The sequence below is a fragment of the Orcinus orca genome, chromosome 1 (genome assembly GCF_937001465.1).
Source record: "Orcinus orca chromosome 1, mOrcOrc1.1, whole genome shotgun sequence".
NCBI lineage: Eukaryota > Metazoa > Chordata > Mammalia > Artiodactyla > Delphinidae > Orcinus > Orcinus orca.
The window spans coordinates 94,262,745-94,290,449 of NC_064559.1; the positions used below are offsets into that span (position 1 = coordinate 94,262,745).

The following is a 27,705-nucleotide window of genomic DNA, read 5'->3' on the forward strand; positions in this document are numbered from 1 at the left end:
AGGGAGGGAACCCAGCCCCACCCATCAGCAGACAAGCAGATTAAAGTTGTACTGAGCTCTGCCTACCAGAGCAACACCCAGCTCTACCCACCACCAGTCCCTCCCATCAGGAAGCTTGCACAAGCCTCTTAGATAGCCTCATCCACCACAGGGCAGACAGCAGAAGCAAGAATGACTACAATTCTGCAGCCTGTGGAAGGAAAATCACATTCACAGAGAGACAGACAAAGTGAAAAGGCAGAGGACATTGTACCAGATGAAGGAACAACTAAATGAAGTGCAGATAGCAAACTTCCAGAAAAAGAATCCAGAATAATGATAGTGAAGATGATACAGGACCTCAGAAAAAGAATGGAGGCAAAGATCGAGAAGATGCAAGAAATGTTTAACAAACTCCTAATAGAATTAAAGAACAAATAAACAGAGATGAACACTACAATAACTGAAATGAAAAATACACTAGAAGGAATCAACAGCAGAATAACTGAGGCAGAAGAACGGATAAGTGACGTGGAAGACAGAATGGTGGAATTCACTGCTGCGGAACAGAATAAAGAAAAAAGAATGAAAAGAAATGAAGACAGCCTAAGAGACCTCTGGGACAACATTAAACACAACAACATTTGCATTATAGGGTCCCAGAAGGAGAAGAGAGAGAGAAAGGACCTGAGAAAATATTTGAAGAGAATATAGTAGAAAACTTCCTTAACACGGGAAAGGAAATAGCCATGCAGGTCCAGGAAGCACAAAGAGTCCCAGGCAGGATAAACCCAAGGAGAAACACGCTAAGACACACAGTAATCAAACTGACAAAAATTAAAGACAAAGAAACATTATTGAAAACAACAAATTGAAGAATAAAAACCATATGATCATCTCAATAGATGCAGAAAAAGCTTTTGACAAAATTCTACACCCATTTATGATAAAAACTCTTCAGAAAGTGGGCATAGTGGGAAACTACCTCAACATCATAAAGGCCATATACAACAAACACACAGCAAATATCATTCTCAATGGTGAAAAACTGAAAGCGTTTCCTCTAAGATCAGGAACAAGACAAGGATGTCTACTCTTGCCACTATTATTCAACATACTTTTGGAAGTCCTAGTCGCAGCAATCAGAGAAGAAAAAGAAGTAAAAGGAATACAAATTGTAAATGAAGAAGTAAAACTGTCACTGTTTGCAGATGACATGATACTATAGGTAGAGAATCCTAAAGATGCCACCAGAAAATTACTAGAGCTAATCAATGAATTTGGTAAAGTTGCAGGATACAAAATTAATGCACAGAAATCTCTTGCATTCCTATACACTAACAACAAAAGATCAGAAAGAGAAATTAAGGAAACAATCCTTAATTTCACCATTGCAATGAAAAGAATAAAATACCTAGGAATAAACCTACCTAAGGAGGTAAAAGATCTGTACTCAGAAAACTATAATACACTGATGAAAGAAATCAAAGATGACACAAACAGATGGAGAGATATACCATGTTCTTGGATTGGAAGAATCAATATCATGATAATGACCATACTACCCAAAGCAATCTGTAGATTCAGTGCAATCCCTATCAAATTACCAGTGGCTTTTTTTACAGAACTAGAACAAAAAAATCTTAAAATTTGTATGGAGACACAAAAGATCCCGAATAGCCAAAGCAGTCTTGAAGGAAAAAAAATGGAGTTGGAGGAAATCAGGCTCCCTGACTTAAGACTATACTACAAAGCTACAGTAATCAAGACAATATGGTACTGGCACAAAAACAGAAATATAGATCAATGAAACAGGGTAAAAAGCCCAGAGATAAACCCACGCACTTATGGTCAACTAATCTATGATAAAGGAGGCAAGGATATACAACGGAGAAAAGACAGTCTCTTCAATAAGTGGTGCTGGGAAAAATGGACAGCTACATGTAAAAGAATGAAATCAGAACACTCCCTAACACCATACACAAAAGTTAACTCAAAATGGATTAGAGACCTAAATGTAAGACTGGACACTATAAAACTCTTAGAGGAAAACATAGGAAGAACACTCTTTGACATAAATCACAGCAAGATCTTTTTTGATCCACCTCCTAGAGTAATGGAAATAAAAAGAAAAATAAACAAATGGGACCTAATGAAACTTAAAAGCTTTTGCAAAGCAAATGAAACTATAAACAAGACGAAAAGACAACCCTCAGAATGGGAGAAAATATTTGCAAACGAATCAACAGACAGAGGATTAATCTCCAAAATATGTAAATAGCTCAAGCAGCTCAATATTAAAAAAAAAACTCAACCAAAAAATGGGCAGGAGACCTAAACAGACTTTTCTCCAAAGAAGACATACAGATGGCCAAGAAGCACATTAAAAGGTGCTCAACATCACTAATTATTAGAGAAATGTAAATCAAAACTACAATGAGGTATCACCTCACACCAGTTAGAATGGGCATCATCAGAAAATCTACAAACAACAAATGCTGGAGAGGGTGTGGAGAAAAGGGAACCCTCATACACTGTTAGTGGGAATGTAAATTGATACAGCCACTATGGAGGTTCCTTAAAAAACTAAAAATAGAATTACCATATGACCCAGCAATCCCACTACTGGGCAATATACCCAGAGAAAACAATAATTCAAAAAGACACATGCACCCCAGTGTTCATTGCAGCACTATTTACAACAGCCAGGTCATGGAAGCAACCTAAATGCCCATCGACAGACAAATGGATAAAGAAGATTTAGTACATATATACAATGGAGTATTACTCAGCCATAAAAAGGAACGAAACTGAGTCATTTCTAGAGACGTGGATGGATCTAGAGACTGTCATACAGAGTGAAGTAAGTCAGAAAGAGAAAAACAAATATCGTATATTAACGTGTATATGTGGAATCCAAAAAAATGGTACAGATGAACCAGTTTGCATGGCAGAAATAGTGACACAGATGTAGAGAGCAAACGTATGGACACCAAGGGGGGAATGTGGTGGGTGGCAGTGGGATGAACTGGGAGATTGGGATTGACATGTATACACTAATACGTATAAAACAGATAATAAGAACCTGCTGTATAAAAAATAATTTAAATTTAAAAAAAAAAGAATTGAGCCCTAAAGGACAAGCAATACACACATAACAATCAAGTGATATGGTAATGCTTTTTAAGAGCATTCCATGATAATCCAGCCAAATGTTAATAGTAATATAAAATAGGAGAAAGAGGAAATATTTAATCTACTCAGCTAATACAGATAAATGCAAGAGAAGACAGGCATTGTCCAGAAAGAGTTCACAAAGGAAATATGATCTAGCTGTGCCTCAACGGTTGAACAGATTATATAGACAAGATTAGGAAACAAGCAGAGCCTGGTGGCCATGGTAAGTAAACATGTGTAGGATGGAAAGCAGTAAGAAAGTTCAAGTTTTATGTAGAATGATGGGAAATGATGTAGGTTAGGGCTAACCCATGAAGAGCCTTGAAAACTAAGCAAAGGAATTTAGACCAAACAGAGTAGGTAACAGGAAGCCAACACAGATTACTAAACAGGGCCGTTCCACCATGCTTTAGAGAGATGAGAGAAAAGAGCATGGCACAAAACAGACTGTAAGGAGGGACAACTAGAAGCAGAAAAACAAGTTAAAAGACAATTGCAGGTGTGAAAAACCAAAGAGCAACCAGATTTGTTGCAGAGGAAATAAGAGTGAAAGGGATAAATTTGAGACACACTGGGAAGAATCATCACTGCATTATAATTGCTTAGCTTAGATATAAAGGACAGAGGAAAAGTAGGTATCAAAGAAAAAGCAAGAATCTTCTCATGTAAGAATAGTAAAAGGCAATATACAAGGTAGTTGAGAGCAAAATTCTGGAGTTCAGCTGAATTACTTAATTTCCCTATGCCTCCGTTTCCCCACCTGTAAAGTGGGATTAATAATACTCTCTATCTCATGAGGACTATTAAACATCAAACACCATTTACAAACTCAGGTTAAGAGAACCTACATCTGTGGGTCCCTTGAAGGGGCAATAACAACAAACACTACCATATATATGGCAGCACGATTCTTATTGCTTTATAGATAGCTGCTAATCCTCAAAACAACTCTAAGGTACTGTTATTGGGATTACTTTACAGAGGAAGAAATTGAGCCACAGAGATAACTTGCTCAAGGTCCAAAACCAGTAAAGTGACGGAGCTAGGATTCAAACCCTAACAGCCTGACTCCTAAATTCATGCTCTTAACCATCATGCTATACTGACTCTCAAGAGAAAGAATCTGTTATCTCCATGTGCATGTGCATGTGCATATATGTGTAAGAGAGGGGTGGCAAGAGAAAGAGAAACAGGTGATTTGTACTTTATTCAAAAATACAGACACAGTTGATTTTCTTATACCTGACTCACTTTGCAAAACTGAGTTCATAAGCCAACAGAATGGAGAAAGGAAGAAAATGTACAGGACAAGTAGGAGAGGAACTTTACAGGATGAACCAGATATAACCACCTCCATGCCACAAAAATCGTATTATTTTCTCCATTAATTCTGATAAGAGGTGTGTGCGTGTGTGTAATGGGTAAGCAGTAGTGAATAAGAGAATTAGACAAGGATTTTTACTTTGACAACCAAAGTCTGAAAAAGTTGAAGATCTAGAAATTATGACAGAACTTGCTACGTGACATATTTGGCAGTAGCCCACCATTATCAAACATAACTTTATCAGAATTTAAATTCCAGTTTAAAAGATATTTAGTATTTCCCCCTCCTCTTCTGGTCTCCTTCCTACCTCTATCTCTGCAGCTATATTATGTCCCCCAAATTGATAAGTAACCTCTTAGAGCGTTTGAAAAATAGTCATGGGGAGGAGCCATAACCACTGAATGCTTTAAATGCTTCACAGCACAGCCTATTAAGTCTTTTTTAGCCCAAGCTAAGTGAGGCAACTCAATAACAGTGAAGGAACAGAAACTGCCTTCTGTCCACACCTAGTTAATTTCACCAGCAAGCCCTTAAACTAAAGGTACTACATAATAACATACACACATTATCACAATCACTATTCCCTGATTTCAGATTTCATAAACCATGTACAAATAAATATAGCATAGGGTCAGGCCAAACTTAACAAAATCTTCGGGAAGCCATACAGCACATGTGTGCTCTGAACCCTCCAATCCCATGTTGCTGCTTGGCCAAGCCAGGGGAAAGCCAGAAATTTCAACCCTCTTCCATCATCAGTATTAAAACAAAACGGCAAGTAGGTTTTGTCCCACTCTCATGGCCCCCACAAGTATCTCCAATCCTTACCATCAACGCTTTCAGAGTTTTTTCCTCATATACTCAGGACACCCCAACTCACTCCCACCGCACAGTTCCAACGACTTGTCCCCACTGTAGGCCCCCCAAGCTTGGCAAAACTGTCCACAAGGCCCTAGCCTGAGAACCTCAAGGCCCCCATCCCGGGTCCAGGCGAGGCTCCACTCCCAACCTCTTGACAAACCCTTGATTGCAGACACTGCCCATGTGGGCGCCCTCATGCCAGCACTCCCAGCGGGGTCGCCGAGGCTGAGAAGCGCTGCGGGCCACACGGGAGCAGTGTGGGTGGGCAGCGCGCTCCTCGGCGTGTGCCAGGTTGCTGGCTCTTTGCACGTACGTGCGCCGCGTGTCCACGTCGCGCGCGTGGCCGTGGAAGCGGGTGCGTGGCGGCACCAGGCCCCCACCCGCCCCGGGTCCCGAGTCCCGCCGTCTCCTCCAGGGTGACAAGAGTAGACAGCGACTGAGCTGGGAGTCCCTCACCTCTCTCGGCGCGACCACAGCTCCGCCCAGCTCCGGCTCCTTCGGCGCGGCCACTCATCGGCGTCCAGCGCCCGCTCCGAATATATACCCTCATCCGTGGGGCCGGGGCGGCAGGGCGGGCCAGGAGCTGGGGCCAGTAGCTGGGGCCAGGGGGAGCGCCGGCCCCGGCCACCCCGCCCCTCCGTCGCCGCGACGAGTGGCTGCCCGCGCGGGGAGGAGTCGCAACCACCCGCCCAGACACGTCAGCGCCCACGGCGCAAGCGACGAGGCGGGCGCGGAGACAAGCGCCGCGAAGGAGCGGGGCGGGGAGGGGCGGGGCCTCTCGCGTCACTCATTCTCCAGTCCAATGGGGATGGCGCGAGGGGCCTGTCATTAGGTGGCCCCGCCCCCCAGCGTCCTCGCGGCTGGGAGGGGTGTACTTTGCTTTCGCTGGGAGGGGTGTACTTTGCTTTCGCTGGGTGGGGCGAGTTCCGAGCCCAGCGGTGGTATCACGGTTAGGCCTTAAGATCGCTGACGTCACTGTGTTGTTCCTCGAGGTGCCGTCCTGCGGCTCCTAGTCTTCCCTGTGGCCCCACGGCTCGGGGCGACCCCCTTTTCCCAAAACGGACAGAGGAGCTGGACTGGGAGCTGCGTCATCCGGGTGGCGTGTGTCCGACCACCCACACAGAGGGTTGCGAAAGCGCGGCAGCCGCCGACGTCTCTGCGCAGAACCCCAGGGGCGGGCCTGGCGCGCCCTCTGACCTTGCGCCACTATTTCGTCTTAAGCTGGCCAGGTAGTCGGGGCCCTGACTGTCTTTCTGTTCTATGGTGTTTGGGGTCGCAAACACGTGAAGCCAGACCCATTTACCTTTGCACAAATGGGCACCAAAAAAAAAAAAAAAAAGAGAGGAAATGCAAGCAAATTTATTAGGTAACCTGAGAAAATGAAAAGCGCGCGCCATAGAGAGGTAAGCCCGATGTCAGCTTTGTGTGACTGTGGTCTTAACCTCTCTGGGCCTCAGTATATGACACGAAAAGTGTTGTTGGACTGGTTGAGCTCCAAGGCCGTTGCTGTGCGACTGGTTATAATTGCCTGTATACCATATAACTTTGTGTGGATGTGCACATGCGATTATATGCTCGGCACTGTGCCTTTAAAAGCTGTGTTTACGCGTGGCACTTGGCACATTTTCTGCAAGAAGTCCAAAATGTTGAAATACCAAAACATCTAGATTTAACAAAATACCTGACTAAGAAATTCAGCCATCTCGGTGCCTTTCTTCTACCTTCTTGAGTGCAAAAGCCTTTTAATTTTATCAATTTCAAAATCATCCACTGCATTAAGTAACTGAAAAATTTACCCTGGATGAGTAATGCTGGTAGTTACACATTCAGGAGGTTGAACACTATCTTTCATGATCACAGAATGTCATCCATTTGTTTGAAAGATTTATAGTTGTAGTGGTTATGAACATGACATCTGCAGAATTCCAGCTTCTTTATTGCTTGGAATCTTTGGCAAGTTAACTTTTCTACATCAGTTTTCTCATCTATAAAATACAGACAATAATAAATATGCCCCTTAGGGGTGTTGTGAGGATTAAACCAGTCAATACAAGAACAGAATGTGGAACAGAGTAAATAATAAATTGTAATTGTTTTTATGTGAGTGCTTATGCTATGTCAGGCACTGGTCTAGGTCCTGAATACCTTGATATACTTAGCATCATCTAGAAAACCTTTTGTTGTTTGGATCCCTGATACTATAAAGAACATTTCTTGGGCTTCCCTGGTAGCGCAGTGGTTGGGAGTCCGCCTGCCGATGCAGGGAACACGGGTTCATGCCCTGGTCCGGAAGATCCCACATGCCACAGAGTGGCTGGGCCCCTGAGCCATGGCCGCTGAGCCTGCGTGTCCGGAGGCTGTGCTCCGCAGCGGGAGAGGCCACAACAGTGAGAGGCCCGCGTACCGCAAAAAAAAAAAAAAAAAAAAAGCCATTTCTCTCAAACCTTTCATGATAACTAAAAACAAAATTACTCCCATTAATGTTGCTGAGGTCCCGCTTGAAGAGACCTAGAAGCCTCCACACAATAATACAGCTTTGTGACCTTTAACGGAGGGAAAAGAATGTAAGACAATTGCTTTCGAAACATATACTGTCACTCATCTACATTTCTACTCCCTGAGGAAGAAATATATGAGAATTTAGAAAAATTTGACCTAGGAGACCAGATTCAAAATCACAGTTCAACCCTGAATTCTTCCTTTATAAAATGAGGATAATACCTAACTCACGTGGGTGTAGTAAAAATTAAAAGATAAAGACTCTGTAATAGTGTCTGGAGTATTATAGGCATTCTATAAATCTTAGATGAATGAGTGAATAAAGAGAAAAATCACTATTAAAGAGTTCATTAAAGAAAAAGGAAGAACTGAGCCCAGCACAAGTGTTTTCAACGCACTATTATAAAATCAAATTTTTACTTTTACCCTTTGTGCTAAAAATATTTTTCTAGTTTCTAGGCATAAAAAGGGCCATAGTCTTATCTTACCAGATAAATATCCAGAAACGTCTTGCCTAAAGAGTTACTTCTGTCTTTTAAAATATTTTTTATATACATAGTCTTTTAAAAACTAACGGCAGTGACTTCCCTGGCAGTCCAGTGGTTAAGACTTCGCGCTTCCACTGCAGGGGGTGTGGGTTGGATCCCTGGTTGGGGAACTAAGACCCCCGCATGCCACGTGGGGTGCAAAATAAATAAAATTAAAAAATAATGGCAGAGAAGGCAAGGATGCTCACTATCCATGATTATTTAACATGACACTGAAGGTCTCTTCTAATGCAATTAAGAGGAATTGTAAGAAACTTAAGAGTTAGAAAAGAATAAGCAGAACTACCTTGAATTTCAAATGACATGAGAGTACCTGGAAAACTCTAGAAAATAAGATTAACTCAACCTATGAGAATCAATGATAAGACTAAATCATAAAAGATTTCAGTAAGGCTATAAAATGAACAGATAGAAGTCAATCGTTTTCATATACACAACTAGTTAGAAGACATGATAATAGAGGAAAATCCCATTTACGATAACAACAAAGGACATTAAATGTAACACAAAATGTGCAAAAGCTGTATAAAGAAAGCTTTAAAACAGTCCTACACAAAAGCCACAAAGATACTTGATAAAAGGAAAAACACCCTTTGTTAATGTATAAATTACACTCCATGTTATATTATAAATGTATAAACTAGACAAGCTGATACCAAAGTGCTCATGGAAAAAGAAACATGAAAGGATAACCAGGAAAACACTGAAAAAACCCAAAAAACTACAATAAGAAGCCTACCTACCAGATACTAAAATATTCTATGAAACCCCTATAATTAAAACAATGTGGTAGATTGTGAATAGATGTGAACAATGTGAACAATTGTGAATAGTCAAATGGAATAGACTAGACAGTCCACCTTTATGATATAGTACTTGGGCCTATTTAGGCCCAAGTACTATATCATAAAGGTGGCATCTCAAACCACTAGACTTTTGAGTAAATGGGACAACTAGGTAGCCACTTGGAAAAAGATGAAACTAGATCCGTACTTCACACCATTCGTAAGAATAAACTCCAAACACATCAGAGATCTAAGAGTAAAGTATGAAATCATGCAGGTAGTAGAAGAAAACATGGAATACTACATAGCTACGTGGAATACTACAAAAAACAAAGAGAGACTGATACGAACTGAAAAGGGGTGACTTTCAGGACATTGGTATGTGTGAAAGAAAGCAAAGTGCAAACAAGTATACATAATGAAAGAAGGGGAAATAAGAAAATGTACACACATCTGCTTATTTTTGGAAACAAAACAAAGCAGGAAAGACAAACCAGAAACCAATAAGATTAGTTATCTGCAGCGGGTGGGTAGGAATCAAGTGGAGGAATGGGGAAGGAAGTCGCACTTTTCTAAATACAACTTTCTGTATAGTTTTGACTTTTGGAACCCTGTTAATGCTTTACATATTCAAAAAATGAAATAAAAATAACAAAGAGGGAGGTTGAACCCTGAAACAGAAACCAAACAGAAACAAATCAACCTAACTGTATCTTAAATAACATAACTTTTTACTGAAGTTTCCTTGGGGGAATTAACCCAAGTAAATTTTGAAGACAGTATTTTTTCAGAGCTTTATTGAGCTTGACTTCAAATAAACTAGAGATATTTAAAATGGACAATTTGGTGATTTTTGACATATGAATATACCTGTGGGCACAGTATTTTAACTTTCTACCCTCAATCTAAAGACAAAATGAATTGTAAACAAGTGTTAAACTCTAGTTAGTAGGTTGGCTTTTCACAGTGGTGTGGGTTAGCAATTCTGAAACTATTTTGTTTGTATCGTGGAGGTGAGCAAATGACTAAATGTATTGAAGATAATGAGAGAGAAGTTACTTCTGGAGAAGAAAATTACACATATGGAAAGGCAGAGAGGCTAGAATTACCTCTTTAGTGCAGATTGGAATTGAAGTTAGCATGAACTCATGATTATTAATCCCAGTACAGAAATTGGCATACATATGTGTGTATATGTGATAGAAATGCATATTTTGGGGAAAATGCTAGCAATTAGTGAATTTGGGTAACGGGTATATGGAACTTCTTTATACTGCTCGACAATTTCTCTGTAAGGTTGAAATTATATAAAAATTTTAAAGTTCAAAAAATTAGAATACAACTAATGGTGGAGTTCTTCACTATCAGTCCAAACAAAAAAAGAAAATCTTTAACCCACGGAGCACACAGCTCTGGAGGAAAGGACCGAGGGTGTGAGAGTCAACAGAATCATTTGCCTGTCCCCTGTCACATGCCCTCAATCACCGGGTCGGAAAGCCTCATCACCTGGGAAGCTGTAAATGCCACACAGTACTGTTTTGGGTGACAGCTGTGCTCCCTTAGGACAGGCATCATGCTAGGGAAGTGTTTTTCTCTAATTCTCAACCTTCCAGTTGAAAACAGGCTTAGATGAGGAGTATGGAAACGTGTTGTGCAGAGTGGGGAATGGCCTGGAATCCCTGGCTATTTATATGGATGTCCCTGGGCTTGAACTATTCTCTTAAGAACAAACTGGCACATTTTTCAGTATTCAATCAAGAACAAATAGATGTTTTTTTCAAAATATGTTTACTGGGTTGTTCTGTGCCAGTCCTTGTGATAGATACCACGGGGAATCAAAAGCTAGGGTCTGGGTCCCCAGGGAATATATAAACATAGGGGAGATGTTCCTTTTTCAAGCCAAGGGGCCATAAGTGCCACAGTGAATGCACAAATGAAGGATTTCAGAGCTCAGAGAAGGGAGAGAATAAAATAAAGAAATTTCTTAAAAGGATAGGCCAGTAGGGTTTGAGAGAGCCAGGAGGTGAGAAGCCTTGCTCTTTAAGAGTGCCACCCCTTGTTCCTCAGCCTTAATAATGGGGCTTCTATGAGCCAGTTATTTGTTTTCACACTGGCAACACCTGATGCCTCCTTAGCAAAATAAACCAAGGAATTTGTACTCAGAGAACTTAGCAAGAGATCTAGTAGGGTTGGTACTAAATAAACTGTGAAATCAGAAGCATCGAAAAGGGAATATTTACCAAAGGGTATGTATTTTGGGTAGTATGTATGATCCCAACTTGGCTTTAAAAAGAAAAAAGATAATACTTTCATTAGTTAGATAGATAGGTAAGATAGATTAGATAGATAATAGGTAGATAGAGGCTGTGAGATTAGGAAAAATCACCCTAATTCACTGAACTTCCCTTTCCTTATCTACAAAATAGAGATAACAATACGTGCAATATATCTTACAGAGTTGGAAAGAGAATTAAAAGAGAAAGGACCCAGCACACAGCAATTATTCAGTAAGTGTTAGGTGAATAAATAAGAGAAGGAAAGAAAAATAAAGAAAATAAGGGAAATGGAGTGGTCCTCTATTAAAAATACAGAATCATGTTGGGATTCCAAGAAAGGTGTTTTAAATGGGCTATTATCAGACACATTCAAAAATTCAGAAGTGTATACCAAAGAAGATCTTATGTTTTATCTTTTAGGGACAATGGGATTCCGGTGACTTCGGGGTGTTTTCTAAATTTACTAAAATGAAAATTATTTTACAATTAAGAGAATATATATTTTTTAATTTCGGAAAAGCAGGTATGTTACTTCACAAGTAAAGAGGCTACTTGCTTGCTTGTTTTTCCCTGCAGTTGTATCGGATATGTGCCAGTCTGTCCACACTTCCTTTTGTAGTACAACCAGTGAGGATCCACACAGACTTTTCAAACAGGGGGCTGGTATTAGTGAGCGTATACCAGGAGTCCTCCCTTCACTGTCCTGAATGTGATGGCCTCAGCTAGGCCCCTGAAAATCTAAAGGACCCAGGTTATTTCTCAGCAGTTCATCAGATCACCAGGAGGTCTGGCTTAGCATGAGTGTTTCATGAGATCACTATTTCCAAGAGACAAACAGATGAGTGGTGGAGGAATTAGGGCTTTGACTTTCCTGTTGATATTTTCCTAGGACTTGAGTCATCCTAACGTAATAGCTCATCATTCCTCCCACTCTCTAAATTTTCTGTAGCTCAGGCTGTGTTTTGAAATATTGTGAAATAATGAATACACCCTTTTATATATATATATATATATATATATACACACACTCAACATACAGCCCCTCTAAACTGACTATAATCTAGGAAGTAAATAAATAACAGGAAGAAATGAACCAGGGAGAGAGTAGATGAGTGCTGTGTGTAATAATTACAGAGATACACAGCCTCAGGACTCCAAATTGAGTAGGCTGTTATGGTGTGGGAGAGTGGACTTTAAATTCCATTCCAGTGCTGTTAGCCAGAGATTGTCTGGTCCATCTCCCTTAATTAATAGAAAAGGAAACAAAACCCCCCTAAAGTTAAGTGACTTATCAAAGGATAGAATAGATAATTAAGAAGCAGAACCAAGATTAGAAGCCTATCACTGTATAACAGGGTTTTTCTGGATTTAATGAGTGGAAAAATAATCCAGTCATTAAAAACCTCAACCACCATAATAAATGTTTCGAGTATATTTTCTTCTCTTCAAGCTAAAAGGCTCTCTACATTCTGAGTCCTGGGTCAAATATTTAATGCACCCTCTTGGGAGGCCACTTAGCTGGATATTTCTAAAGCACAGGGGGGCTGTCCCCAGGGGAAATTCCTTGGAAACTTAGCCTAGAATGGCATCTGGCCAGCACTGAAACCAGAGCTGCAACATATTTTGTTCTAAACCTGTCTCACCACCTATCTGGTCATTGTTCTCTTATGCCTCTCAACTCAATATGAATGACAAACCAAGGTATAGCATAAGTGGTTATTGTTGGAGATATCTCCTAGTCACCTATTCCTTCCTTATGAATCTACTACAGCTGAAATTTATTTTATATTTTCCAGGTAATATCTTTAAATAAGGAAAAGATAAAAATGGCATGTCACCTCCGAGAAATCTCATGCACAGCAAGGAGTTCCACAGATTTTTTTTGTTCCAGGCTCCACCTCTCCACTTGGCCTGTGTTACTTAATATTAATAGAAAAAAGACCTAAAATCGCAATAAAAGTCTCTGATAGTGCCAACTGGCTTAGCATCAAAATTGAAATACAAAATGCAGTTTCAAAACTTACTTGGTTCTCAGAGCTGCTGGGTAATTATTTCCTGTACCTCTCAACAGCACTCATTTACTCATTCACTTTGGTTTTGGCCGCTTAGCATAATAGGTAAGAATATGGACTCTGAAGCCAGAGAGCATGAGTTTAAGTGCTGACTATGCAATTACTTAGCTGAATGACCTTGAATTAATTGATGTCTCTGTCCCTCATCCCCCCATCTGTAAAATGGGGATAATGGTAGGACCTACTTACTAGGGTTGCTGTGGGGATTAATATTTTTAAAGTGCTTAGAGCAGTTTCTGACTCAGAATAAGAGCTTGGTAAGCTTTTGTTTAAAAAATAATATTTACTAAGTTTGGCTTACTGGGTATCAGGTATTGGGACTAGAATGGTGCAGCAGACAGACTCTAAAGTAACTACCATGATCCCTGCCTCCTGGGTTGTGTAATCCCCTCCCCTCGAAGGTGGGCAGGACCCATGACTCACTTCCAATAGAATATGGAAAAGGTGATGAGATAATCATTCCCATGAATACATTATGCTATATGACAAAAGTGATGGGATGTCACTCCAATTATTAGGTTATATTATTTAAGACTTTTTGCTAGCAGACTCACTTTGACTTTTTTTTTACTGGCCTTGAAGAAACAAACTGCTATGTTGAGAACTGCCTATGGAGAGAGCCACATGGCAGGGAACTTCACACATGTTCTAGGAGCTGAGAGTGGCCTCCAGCCAGTAAAAATACAAATAAACAAAAAACCCTTAAGTTTGCAGTCCTACAGCCATGAGGAAATAAATTCTGCCAACAACTTGCCAGCTTGGAAGTGGATTCTACTCCAATCGAGCCTCCAGAAGAGAATGCAGCCCAGCTGACACCTTGATTGCACTGCAGTGAGACCTTGAAGCAGAAAACTAAGCCTTGCCCAACACCTGGATTACAGCCTTTTGAGAGACCCTGAACCAGATGCCCCAGGTAGCTGAACAGGTTGGAGAAAAACACACAACCATTCTGACTGGAGTCACTTTAAATTCATAACTACAATACTACGCAAATACCATATATTTCTATAGTCCACTCATTTTGCAATTCTCCTAGATAACTGTTTCACATCTTTTATTTCTCTCAAAGAGAAACGTTTGTAATAACCTTCTCCCCCATGCTCATTCTCAGCAGATAACCTTGCTTCTCCTTTCATTGAGAAAAAGGAACAATCAGAAAAGAGCTTCCTCAAGCTCCCACCACCACATCCAGCCATCTACTGTATCTGTACCTGTATTTTTATCTTGTCTCCAAGTGCTTAGAATAAACTATCATGGTCCAATCCTTCTACCCATGAGCTAGGTCCCATCCCCTTATGCCTCCTTAAGGATATCATGATTCCTAATAGGTATCTCAAAATTGGCATGTCTTTAACTAAGCTCCTGATCTACTCCTATTATCCTCTCCACTCTGCCCCACATACAAACCTACTTCTCTCAGTCTACTCTATGGTAACTGCATGCCCCTGGTTTCTCAGGCCAAAAAACTTAGAGTCATCCTTGGCACCTTCTCTCGTCCCAGAGCCAATCTACAGTAAATCCCATGCACTCTATCTTCAAAATATATCCAGAATCCTATCCATTTTCACCATCACTTTCTTCCATCCATGTCTAATCCAGCATCATCTCTTACTTGAATTGTACAGAGCAATAAACTCGCAACAGATCTCCTTGCTTCTACCCTTGCCCCTCTGCCAGCCATTCTCAATATAGCAGCCAGAATGATCTCTCGAATTGCATCACTCTTCTGCGCGAAACCCTCTAACGGCTTTTTATCTCACTGGGACTAAAAGGCAAAATCATCAAAAGAGGGCTTCCCTGGTGGCGCAGTGGTTGAGAGTCCGCCTGCCAATGCAGGGGACATGAGTTCGTGCCCTGGTCCAGGTGGATCCCACATGCCGCGGAGCGGCTGGGCCCGTGAGCCATGGCAGCTGAGCCTGCGCGTCCGGAGCCTGTGTTCCGCAACGGGAGAGACCACAACAGTGACAGGCCCGCGTATCGCAAAAAAAAAAAAAAAAAAAAAAAAAACAACTAGGGCAAAATCATCAAAAGAGGGCTTCCCTGGTGGCGCAGTGGTTGAGAGTCCGCCTGCCGATGCAGGGGACGCGGGTTCGTGTCCCGGTCCGGGAAGATCCCACATGCCGTGGAGCGGCTGGGCCCGTGAGCCATGGCAGCTGAGCCTGCGCGTCTGGAACCTGTGCTCCGCAATGGGAGAGGCCGCGGCGGTGAGAGGCCCGTGTACCGGGGAAAAAAAAAAAAAATCATCAAAAGACCCGCAAGGTCCTACAAGAGCTCCACCCCACCCCACCCCACCCCACCCCACCCCACCCCCACATACAGTCCTTCTCTAACTCCCCCCTTTTATGTTCTCCATATCCTGCCCTGGTTCACCAGACCCCAGCCACACTGGAGCTTAGAATTTGTCCTGAGAGTGGTGGGAAGGCCCTGACAAGTTTTACAAGCCATCTTTCTTTCTTCTCTGCCTATAACGTAGGACAAAAGATAGACAGTTAATATCACAGACCTGCACTACTACGAAACTGTTGCGATGGGCCTTGCTGCCCCCAGCAAGGGCACAAAGGATCCCTTTGCATAGTTGGTGGGGCTTGAGATACATTTCTTATTTTCCTTTTTGTGCCAAAAGAAAGATTAAAAGCAGAAAATTTAAAGACTGAAACTCTTAATGTTTTTAAAAGTTTTTTCTTAATTTTTTGTATTATACAAGTATTATAAGTATTAAAATTTGGAATGTACAAAAGAGGTAAGGAAGGAAGGAGGGAGAAAGGGAGGGAAGGAGAGGGAGGAAAGGGGGAGGGAGAGAAAAAGAGATAGAAAAGTAAGAAAGGAAGGAAGGAGGGAGGGAGGGAAGGAAGGAAAGAAGGAAGGAAGGAAGGAAGGGAAAGAAAGAAAAGAGATGAAAGAAAGAGAGAGAAAGAAAGAAAGAAAGAAAGAAAGAAAGAAAGAAAGAAAGAAAGAAAGAAAGAAAGAAAGGAAGAAATAAGGAAGGAAGGAAGGAAGGAAGGAAGGAAGGAAGGAAGGAAGGAAGGAAAGGAAAAAAATCAAAGAACCTGCCACATAAAACAGTTCCTATTAACAATTATATTAAATTACTTTTTAAACCACCCCCACCCCTCCCCTCCCCAGGGAAGTGGGAGGAACAGTAGCTTCTCCTCTGAAGGCTTGACTTCATTTAGGATGCCACACCCTGCCCTGGCTGAGTTCACTTCTCACCCACAAGTTTTAGAAAAGGGGGTTTGCTTATGAGTCCATGACCTTTCTGGCATTTCACTCAAGTAACTTCTGACTAGGTTTTGTCTTGGCCATAAGGCTGTTTTTAAAAGAGATTCTTGATTTTTCTCTTGATAGAAAAAGGATAAATTTAGTTGCACTACATTTTCAGCAGTTTTAATGAATGAGTGATAAAATATAAGCAGGCTACCCAAGAATAGAATAAATCTTTTCAAATTGAAATGACCATACAAACTCTCTTCTTCTCACTAGAATCCCTCATTAAATTATATCAGGATAGAATTCTACTGATCTCTGTGTTTTTTAAAAATTGATTTCTCCTTTTATTTATCTGTCACTGAATATACTATCCTATTAGTGTTAGGTTTTATTAGTTCTATTGTAACTATTTTAAAAAGTTGTAATATTTTGTTTGGACATCATCATTTTTGTTTATATAACTCTTTAAAGATTGCTATTTATTGGTAGCCATAAAAGATGAAGCTTTAGGTCACAATTCAGTACACAGAAATAGTAATTGATAAAAAGTAATTTAGAAATTTTAAAATATAAATGAAACTTTCCAAATGGCAGTTGGTGACTCATTGATTACAGCATCCAATTATAGCCAGTTTGGATTATTTTTAGAATGAGGAAAGTACACATTTAATTAACAAACAATATGAAATCTTTCCAATTATGTGCTTAAAAATTTTCTGACCACAAAAATTTAAGAACATTTTCTAATAATTATTTTGGTCATTTTTTTCATCACCCATTCTCTTCACAATTGATCCAATAAAAGTATCTATGAACAATGCCCTAAATATGATAGTTACAAGACTGGCAGATTTCCAGAATTTCATTATTAAATATATTGGCTTGACATTTGTTATGCACAACAAAGTACATTTGGCTAAATTTAGTATAAAATTAATGTTTGCAAATCCTTTAGTTATTTATAACTATAGGTAAATTTCCATTATTTCTTAGGTGCATATTGTGAAATAGTAGACCTAAAACACAACTTTTTTAAAATGTGAAAGTGCCCCTTAAGTGATTCTATGCTGTCATAACTTCTCTCAGAAATCAAGTTTCAACAAAAGAAATAAATATCAATCAAGTAAATCATGGCTTAGAAAGCAAGGATGTTTCTAAATCATTGAGCTCTTCTCAAAATCAACTAAGATGTACAGAACAATTTCTACTGAATTTTACATGCATTTTTTTCTTATAGTCTCATTTCATCTTCATAATAATCCACTAGGCTAATTTCAATATCATCTTCATCTTATACATCAATAACCTTAGGCTTAGAAATGTTAAGTGATTTTTTTAAAACATCTTTATTGGAGTATAATTGCTTTACAATTTTGTGTTAGTTTCTGCTGTGAAACAAAGTGAATCAGCTATATGTATACATATATCCCCATATCCCCTCCCTCTTGCACCTCCCTCCCACCCTCCCTCTCCTGTCCCTCTAGGTGGTCACAAAGCACCGAGCTGATCTCCCTGTGCTATGCAGCTGCTTCCCACTAGCTATCTATTTTACATGAAATGTTAGGTGACTTTTGCAAGGTCTCATACCAGTGGCAGATTTTGAATTTGAACACATATTTGTCTGACTAAAAATTTCATTCTCTTAATCACTGTTTTAATAAGTCCATATCTCCAACCCTTTAATTTCCAAAACAGTAAGTACTCTCCTCATCACTCACCACCCATTTAGGTATATATTGCTTGGTGATGTCTAAAAAAGACAATGGTGACAAATTAAGTATCTGTGTACTTCTAATCAGTAATGTAGTGATATCTTATTGTTTTAATTTGCATTTCCCTGATGACATAGGATGTGGAGCATCTTTTCATATGCGTATTTACCAACCATCTGTATATTTTCTTTGGTGAGGTGTTTGTTAAGGTCTTTGGCCCATTTTTTTTTAACTGAGTTGGTATATTATTTTTTATCTTTTTATTTTCAACCAATTTGTGTCTTTTATTCTGAAGTTTATCTCTTATAGACAGCATATAGTTGTATCCTGACCTTTTTCCAGTCTGACATCCTCTGCCACTATATTAGTGTTTAGCCCATTTACATTTAATGTGATTATTAATATGGTTGGATTTATACCTGAAATTTTGCTATTTGTTTTCTTTATGTCTCATGTCTTTTTTGGACCTCCATTCTTCCTTTATTGCTTTCCTTATGTTAAACAATTATTTTTAGTGTAGCATCTTAATTCCTCTGCTGATTTAACTATAATTGTTTGGTGTTACTTTTTAACAGTTACTTTAAGAAATACAATATGCCTTGTAAGTTTTCACAATCTACTTTTGGTTAGTAATCACAATTCTGGTAAAGTTTAGCAAACTTGCTCTAATATAGCTTCATTTTCTCATATATATTACATATTTATATGTTATAAACCCAAAAGTAAAGTGTTAAAGTTATTCTTTAATACGATCTTAGGTCTTTTTTTTTTTAAGTTAAGAGAAGAAAAGATTAAAATCTATCTTTGTCTTATATTTACACATATTTACCATTTCTGATGCTCTTCATTTCTTTGTGTGGATTCAAACTGCCATCTGGCACCACATCCTGTCAGCCTGAAGTACATCCTTTAGTATTTCTTGAAGGCAGGCCTGCTAGGAATAAATTCCCTAAGATTTTTTTTATCTGGGAATATTTGTAATTTACCCTCATTTTTTGAATCATGGTTTTCCAGAACATGAAGTTTACTCATTTATTTCTCATCAAATTTTCTATTTTTACTGACAATTCCAATGGATATGGGTTTCTCACTTTCCACCCAGATCAAGCCAGCCCTTCTAGCAGTGAAGCTGCTGGTTTTTACAGCCAGCCCCACCTTGGTAGCACTATCAAGGTATTAGGGTTGGGGAGTTGGAAACATCCCCAGGCAAGAATACCACAGACTCCCACTGCTTGTATAGAAGTTCAGCAGTTTCTCACAAATAAATATTTCTTAATTTGTTGTTTGTCTTTGGTCTTTTCCCAGACTCCTGAAATGATCATTTTTTGAAATTTTTGTCTAGTTTTGTACTTGTTTTTTGGGGAGAGCATTTTCTGCCAGAAGTACTGCTCTCTGATTTATATAGATTAAATATTCTCAAAGGATTTAATGCTTAGAACAGCCATTGACTTAACGCTTTATAATTTTGGCTGCTCAGGGCAGTAGGAGTGATTTCCTATCCTATTATAGAAACTTATTGCTCTAGAGTGTCACATTTTAACTTTATTTTTTCCTATTGGAAGTATAGCTAGTTCCTTTTCATGAGAGATAACAGGGGACTTACATTTACTGAGCATATACCAGGCTACTGACATGATACACTCTCTCATGCTCTATTTCTCTTTAAAATAATGATTGTGGGCTTTTTATAACTGTAAATGCAACATAAACTGGTTTTTGAAAAATTGAACAATACAGAAAAGATTCATCTCTCCAGAAATATTTTATAATGTCACCATCTAGAGAAAGACATACTTAACATCAGTCTACTTCCCCTCTCCCCCTCCACCCTTTAAATCTGTGTGTGTGTGTGTTTTGAAATTAGTTGCAGAAGGTGGGAATTAAATCTGCTCTCAAGATCATAGCCCTCTTCCAAGGTTCTAAGATTTGTAAAAATCTTTTTCTCATTCCAACTACTGGGGTAGAAGAAAAAGCCATAGCCCTTCGAACTTGAACAGTGCCTAAGACATACATTTTGGTTATACAAAGATAAGCAAAGATTCTGTTCTTTAAGGAGAAACCAGATGTTTAGCTCCAAAAACTATATTGCCCTCTATATGCAAGAGTTTTTTCTCTGTGGGTACATATTTTATCCTCTAAGAATTTTTAAAATATAAATATGGATTGACTGCTTTGCTCTTAAAAATTATTGTTAACAGTAGGATAGACTGCTATCAGGAGAAAACTTGGACTAGAGAAGAAAATAATCTTAATTTGAGCTGGTGCTTCCTCCTTTTTCTTTCTTTCTTTCTTTTTTTTTTTTTTATAGGAAGCAAAATGTAATTTACAGCCAGGCCCAGGAAGAAGCAAATCTTCAATAACCAAGCGTATGTTGGTTGAAAGAAGCAGCCAAACCAATAGCAATCTTTAATGTCTTGTCTTCTTTCTCCCAAGAGGGAAAAAATAAATGCTGTTCTTGGTTAGTTTGAGTTTTACTCATTTTTTTAGGTGAAGTGAGTAGGAAATCGTTGGCTGCTCTCATTGATGGGGAAACAAATAGAACTGGAGTATCCCCATAACTCTCAGTCCAGAAAGGACAGCTAGTTCCTCTTTTCCCAGGAGCTGACGCAGTCTGAGTGGAAGGGAGTCATCATTACCATCTAACCAAAGCCTGAGGCATTCCCCTGAAATGTTGAGAAAGAGGGGAAAAAGTTCTTTCTCCAGTAGATGGGACTGGACTCTCCCAAGGGAACAGAAGCTGTGAGGCCACTCAGTTGAGGGAGTTTGATGGCAGAGGCTGTGAGAGAACAGAGGAGAACTGAGGGAAGAGGGGGTTGTGGAAGAAGAGATTGATTGATCAGTCAGTGCAGACTCTGTAAACCTATTTGGTAGCCATGGTGAGGATCTGCTCTTGACTCAGTTCTAGGGAAGCTATCAGTCTAAGATGCATGTGGGTACTGCACCAGAGTTCCAAACTATCTCAAATGGACCCAATATGTAGTCCATCTGCACTGTATTTTTTTAGCTTCTGAGAGCAAGATATTTTTGAAATCCAAATAATAAGATAATCCCAATTTCATGTCTTTGGGTTTCCCACAAGCAGAAAATCAGGTGACCACTCAACATGCTCTGTACCCAAGGAACACAATCTTGGACATACCAAGCAGCTGGGCTCCTTATTTCCACACACTCGTCTGTGAGTACTATCTTTACATAGCCCAAATGCTCATTAAATTGCTCCCCCAAAGAAAAGATGAATTCTCTTTGGAGGTATAAAATGCAGCTTGTGAAATCGTAATAGTTTTTCAATCTGGGAAAGCCACCCCAAAACTCTGCTAAAATGATCAGGGATTCCCTGGTTTCTTGTTCAGAACTTATATCTAGGATCTTAATTATTCCATTTAGATTTTTTTTAACATGGTGCCTGGTTTTTTGCGAACAATGTCTTTGGACTGGAAAAATATAACTTCCTATATCATACCAATTCCCTAGATTAGAAAGAGAAGGGTTACGTCACCCATCAGGCTTGGCTGCTAACTCAGCGTAGCCAGGCAAACCTGCCCTTTTCTGTAGATGGGCTATGAGCATTTGTTGAGTTGTTCTAACAGAGATCACAGTTATTGTACTTACCCTTGATTGAGAACTTTGTTTTTCCATAAACAAAGTTTCGAGTTTCTGTGTTGCTAAGGAACTTCAGAAGGGCTGAAGGTGTGGTAGGGGTGGTGCAGGGCAAGAATAATGAAAGGCCTATGAACTCAGGCAACTGGAAGGCTGAGACATGTCGTAGTCCAAGTCCATTCATATCATGAGGTCAGTCATTACTAGTGTAATTTTTGTTTTCTCTTGAAAAAGTAGAAAATTAGTGTCCCAGATCATGTTCCTGGAGCTCAAAGAAATATCATGAGCAATGAATGAAGTGTGGATTTTATCCAAGCACTGTAGTCTGTCTACATAGAACATATGTATGTGGGGCATATCTACAAAATTGTTCCGCTTTATTGAAGCTAACTGTGAAAAGTGTAATTAAAGAGAGACTTAAGGCTAGAAATTCTGGCTACCCTGGGGATAGACTGAATTAGGCCACAAAACTTTACTCTTAGCATATTAAACCAATAGCTTAAGAAAAAATTAGCCCACATGGGCCCTCACCTACATTAATAGTAAAATATCCTTTGTAAATTAGTCATCAGCCAACTAACCCAGCTTTTCATCCTGAAGTAATAATCCTCTTTTAGCTAGTCACACAGCTATAAACTATAAGCAAAATGAAGAGCTCATAATCTTTGGAAGGAAAAGATAATATTAAAATCCCAAACAAAACTCTTGCCCAAAGCTTCATTTAGACCTGCCTGACAGCAAAATTGTATTAATGAGGTTAACTTTAATATAATAATTTTATATGAAACAAAAATTTGATGGTTGCAATATTTATTTTTTGCCCACAACGTCAAAGGGTAAAGAATATATAGTTTATACTTAATCATCCTTAGACAGGCTTAAGAACTTAAAAGAATAATAACAGTAAAAACAAGGAAGAAGGAAAAAACCTTAATAACTATACGCTGGACCATCATAGTTGACACATTTTCCAACAACTGCAAGTAGAAATGAGTTTTCCAAATGTCAACTTGATAGAAATTAAAAGTATGGATTTGCCCAAAAATCCTGATATTTGGGATGTTTCTTACATCAAACGTAGTCAGGGTGAACTATGTACTAAACCAATACGGTTAGAGAAATGGAGATAATACTGAAAGGAAAAAGCTTTGAAAAGTTCAACCTGCAGCATGACATGACCAGAATAATTAGGATGATGATGAGAACAAAGCAAAAGTACAGAAAAAACTCTTAATGGGGCGTTTCATGTGAATTAGCTCATTTAGTCATCATAACAATTTTATGATGTAATTACAACTATTATCTCTGTTACGAATGAGAAAACCAAGGCTTGTAGAGTTTAAGCAGCTGCTTCAGTCACAGAATTAACATGTGAGGAAGTCTCTCCAGCTGTAAAACTGCGATGGTGAATCATACAATCCCTTATCACTCAAACGTACCTGTCTGTCTGCATTTCCAAGTCACCTCCTTTGCCTGGTCTTTAAATCTCTAATTGTCTCTGTCTGTCTTTCTCTCTGTCTCTCTCTCTCACACACACACACGTATGGCATCTGATTATCTCTGTCTCTTACCCTAGTAATTTGGCCTTTGTAAGCAGGCAAGTGGCCCTGATGTTCTGTCCAAAAAGATATTGGGGAACATATAGCATTAAAAAGAACAGATATTAAAAAGGGGAAAAAAAACCTTCTGTTCCTTAACTCTTGGCCATTATGTCCACTTGTGATACCCACCAATGTTGCACCATCAGCAGCCTTGCCAGATCTTCCCTATTCCTAAAGGTTAGCCCATTAGCTGATTTTCCTTTGGATTGGAAGAAGAAAATGATTATGTGCATGAATAGATAATATGAGTAAGTGGCCGGAAGCCATTTTGAGTGGCAGAATTCCCATTTGCCGAAAACATGAAAGTGACACCAAGTCACCACTTGGAAGCAGCCTAGGTCAGTGGCTATAGCTCCATGTTACCTATCATCACAGCACCAACCTCCAAGTTCTCTTTCTTGGCTACAATCTAAAAGTCAGATGCTGAGGCCCTTGATGGATATGCAGCAATGATAAGAAGAGAGCGCTTTACCACAAGCTGGAAGCCATCTCTGATTCAAAGTGCTGAGTGAACACTTAGTCCCCACCCCTGCTGCTCCATGTGTAAAGAGCACCTTCAGAGTCTCACTCTTGCCATCACTCCACGTGCTTACCTACTCATTTCCAGAGGACCACGAGGGAACCGACGGGTAAGTTTGGGAATAGGAACTGGGCTTTCATAACCCATCTTTTCTTTGGTTCTGCAGAAAGCATAGGTTTTCTGCAAATGTCAGCCATTTGGTAAGCTTAGTAGTAAATCCTCTGCACTCGTCGTCACTGGATGTTAAGTCTAATTCTATGGTGCAGTATTAGGAAGCTTATCGTAGTCATGCACCAGAACTGCATTCTCCAGCTGTGCATCAGTAAACAGTAGCCATTTGAGCTCCAATTGCCTGACTTCTTTATCTCAATAAATTCAGGACCTGGTTCAGAGAAGAGGGGTATCATTTTTTTTTTTAATTATTTTATTTTATTTATTTTTGGCTACGTTGGGTCTTCATTGCTGTGCGCAGGTTTTCTCTAGTTGTGGCGAGAGGGGGCTACTCTTTGTTGCGGTGTGCGGGCTTCTCATTGCGGTGGCTTCTCTTGTTGCGGAGCATGGGGTCTAGGCACGCGGGCCCCAACAGTTGTGGCATGCAGGCTCAGTGGTTGTGGCTCACGGGCTCTAGAGCACAGGCTCGGTAATTGTACAGCACGGGCTTAGTTGCTCCGCGGCATGCAGGATCCTCCCAGACCAGGGCTCGAACCCGTGTCCCCTGCATTGGCATGCAGACTCCTAACCACTGCGCCACCAGGGAAGCCCGGTATCATTTTTTTTAACTCTCTCTTTCCCTGACAGAAATAATGTAGTGTTCCTATTAAAACACATGTCCTTTTAGATGCAAGATAAATAAAACTCAGTTACTGCTCTTAAAGTTCTCAAATGCAATGGGGAGAAACAGAAAAGTTATTTAGCGTGAAGAAATTCTAACAGAGGTGGAGCACAAGATTCACTGGAGCACCAAGGAAAGAGTAGTTGAGTCAATCCACAGACCATAGCTTTACAAAGATGGTGGTGGTGTACAGGCTGATTCTTAAAGGATGAGTAGTTGTTTGCCAAGCACTGATGCACAGAAATGGACAAAGTACTCTGAGCAGATATTGGAACACTGGGTCCAACGTCCAATACAGAGTTGGGGAGGAGAAGGCAGGGTATATGTTGAAGAGTTTGGTAAACATTGGAAGCAACTGGAGTGCTTGTTAAAAACACAAATGGGGTCTTCCCTGGTGGCGCAGTGGTTGAGAGTCTGCCTGCTGATGCAGGGGACACGGGTTCGTGCCCCGGTCCGGGAAGATCCCACATGCCGCCGAGCGGCTGGGCCCGTGAGCCATGGCCGCTGGGCCTGCGCGTATGGAGCCTGTGCTGCGCAACGGGAGAGGCCACAACAGTGAGAGGCGCACGTAACGCAAAAACAAAAAAACACAAATGACCAGGTTATACTACAAATTTACTGATCCAGAGGGAGGAGTAACCTGGGAATCTGTATTTTTAACCAGCACCCCAGGTAATTTTTTGATCAGGAAAGTTTGGGAAACACTAACTAAACTTGAGGAGCCATTGAAGAGCTTCAAGAAATGGAGGAATCTAATAAGAACAGAATTTTTAGCTGTTGATACAGTGGAGCTTGAAGACAGGGAGCTCACTATAATAGTTTGAGGCTCTGGTGGTCCCAAATGTGCTGTTGACAATGGGCATAAAGGCCAAGGAATAAATTTAAAAGATATTTAAGGTGTAGGATGGGCAGGACTTAACTGACTGCATACTGACAATGACGGAGAAACTGGGGGGCTCCTGTTTCCGACATAGGTCACTGGGTGGATAGGCTATAAGCAGGAAAGAGAAGACAGTCAAGGTAGGTTTTGAGGTATCTCCTTAGCTAATGAGCAACTGTCCCTTCTGTAAGCACTGCCCCCTCTCCAAAGGAAGAGTCCACAATAATCTTTGCACAGTGTGGACTGATCGTATCTTATTGATCTAGTATGGACATTTAAAAACACTATGCCAATTAGATTCTTTTCTGGTAATTTGTGATTGGACCTATGGAAAACCAGAGTTTTTAAACTGTGGCTGGAATTTTAATTGTTTGTGCTGTGGGTAGCCACATCCAGAGAGAAGACAGCAATAGTAATAGTAGTAGTAGCAGGAAGAAGAGGAAGAGGAGAGGCACTACTAAAGCAGGCATACACCCAGATTAGCAGAGACTAAGAAAATAACCAGGAAGAATACCGGCAGCTTCCCATTTTTGGTTCCAACCTCTGTGTAAGACCTGGCTGTATTGCTACTCTTATATTTCATAAACTCAACTGTGTCCTTATGATACATTCTTTTGTTTTTTGGTCTGTTCAATTCAGCTCTCTTTTATGTGCCATACAGGGATAAAGACCGCATACTGGGTTTTGGACATATCAAAATTTGAAGTATCCACAGGACATCCAAGTGAAAACATCTAGTAGGATGTTTGATACATTAGTCTGGTGTGCAAAAAAGTGGTGGAATGGCTGGGATGAAATACATATTTGCCTGTGTTTGGCATATAGGTTGAGGTTGAGTGAGAATGGTTATGGTCACTTAGATCATGGGAAAGGAGATAAATATAAGCTATCTAGACATTAAAATGATTCTGGAGGAAAGTTAAAGGCTTGTTATTTCAGAGGGAGTAGAAAAGATCCTTTGGTTATTGTGGTTAAAAATAGAATCTTCCCTAATTCTTAGAATTATTAAGTATGATTAAGGTCTGAAATCATAATTAATCTAATAATACTGTAAGTGATGAGTAATGGCAGACATTATTAGAAAGAAACCTCTACATGCAAATTTGACATAGTAGTATTTACTCCAGCGGAGCAAGAATGTTCATGCAGTGCCTTCCATTTCCTTTCAGGAAAACCCAACTACTACTGGACAGCTTTGATGACCCTATCACCTACTTCACAGAATGCAGAAATTCAGGATGCAATACAACTGATTTGCTAAAGAGATTGGGAAGGATTTCTTAGCTTAGCTACAAATGAGGACCAGAATGCCTCGTGGAGTCAAAACTTGACCACACCTACTAAATTAGCAGTGGCCCTGGGATGTGGTCTGGGATGATTTCCAAACAAGTGTTAAGCATTATTTGTCATGGACTTTTGGCAATAAAATGTTTAACTTTTTTATTAAAGATCACTAAGACGTTTGTCAGTTATGATGGTTCCTTGGATCTTACTTGTTCCTTTTTTTTCCCTTTTAAAGTCACACATTCCATTAAAATATTGTTTTAAAGTTTAGGCCCTGAAGCATATGCCATTTTCAGCATGCCATTCTTCTGTCCCAAATCCATAGTTAGTGACATAGAAAAAAGACAGGAAGGAAACATTTTAATTCTTCCAAATTTTCTTTGACCATGGAATTTGTCATTAGAAACAGAATTTTTAAAAAAATCTACTGTTTTCCATACATTGTTAGCAATTAACACATACTAAATTTAAAAGCCATGGTTTTGGGACTTCCCTGGTGGTCCAGTGTTAAGACTCCCCCTTTCAATGCAGGGGGTGCGGGTTTGATCCCT

The 27,705-nt window shown here is 39.9% G+C and overlaps 1 protein-coding gene and 1 long non-coding RNA gene across 15 annotated transcripts in view; one reads left to right on the top strand and one right to left on the bottom strand.

The window, feature by feature from the left end:
* The window catches only part of UAP1 (UDP-N-acetylglucosamine pyrophosphorylase 1), a 37,594-nt gene extending 31,548 nt beyond the window's left edge, over positions 1 to 6,046 (bottom strand). For 5 of the 14 annotated variants that reach the window (XR_007477027.1, XM_049709145.1, XM_049709140.1 and 2 more), the window contains exon 1: positions 5,309 to 5,329. Coding sequence is in view for 7 of the 14 variants with exons in the window: in XM_049709145.1 (XP_049565102.1) it covers positions 5,309 to 5,311 (3 nt within the window). In the remaining 7 variants the exon portion in view is untranslated. Of the gene's footprint in view, positions 1 to 5,308; positions 5,331 to 5,797 lie in introns of those variants that run through there. The other 9 variants (XR_007477028.1, XR_007477026.1, XR_007477023.1 and 6 more) reach the window with 5 other exon arrangements.
* A 185-nt stretch (positions 6,047 to 6,231) lies between these two features.
* LOC117197535 (uncharacterized) lies at positions 6,232 to 27,333 on the top strand. Its single transcript, XR_004478198.2, has 3 exons — positions 6,232 to 6,744; positions 13,246 to 24,267; positions 27,040 to 27,333. It is a non-coding gene; the product is annotated as an uncharacterized LOC117197535 (long non-coding RNA).
* Positions 27,334 to 27,705: the final 372 nt, after the last annotated feature.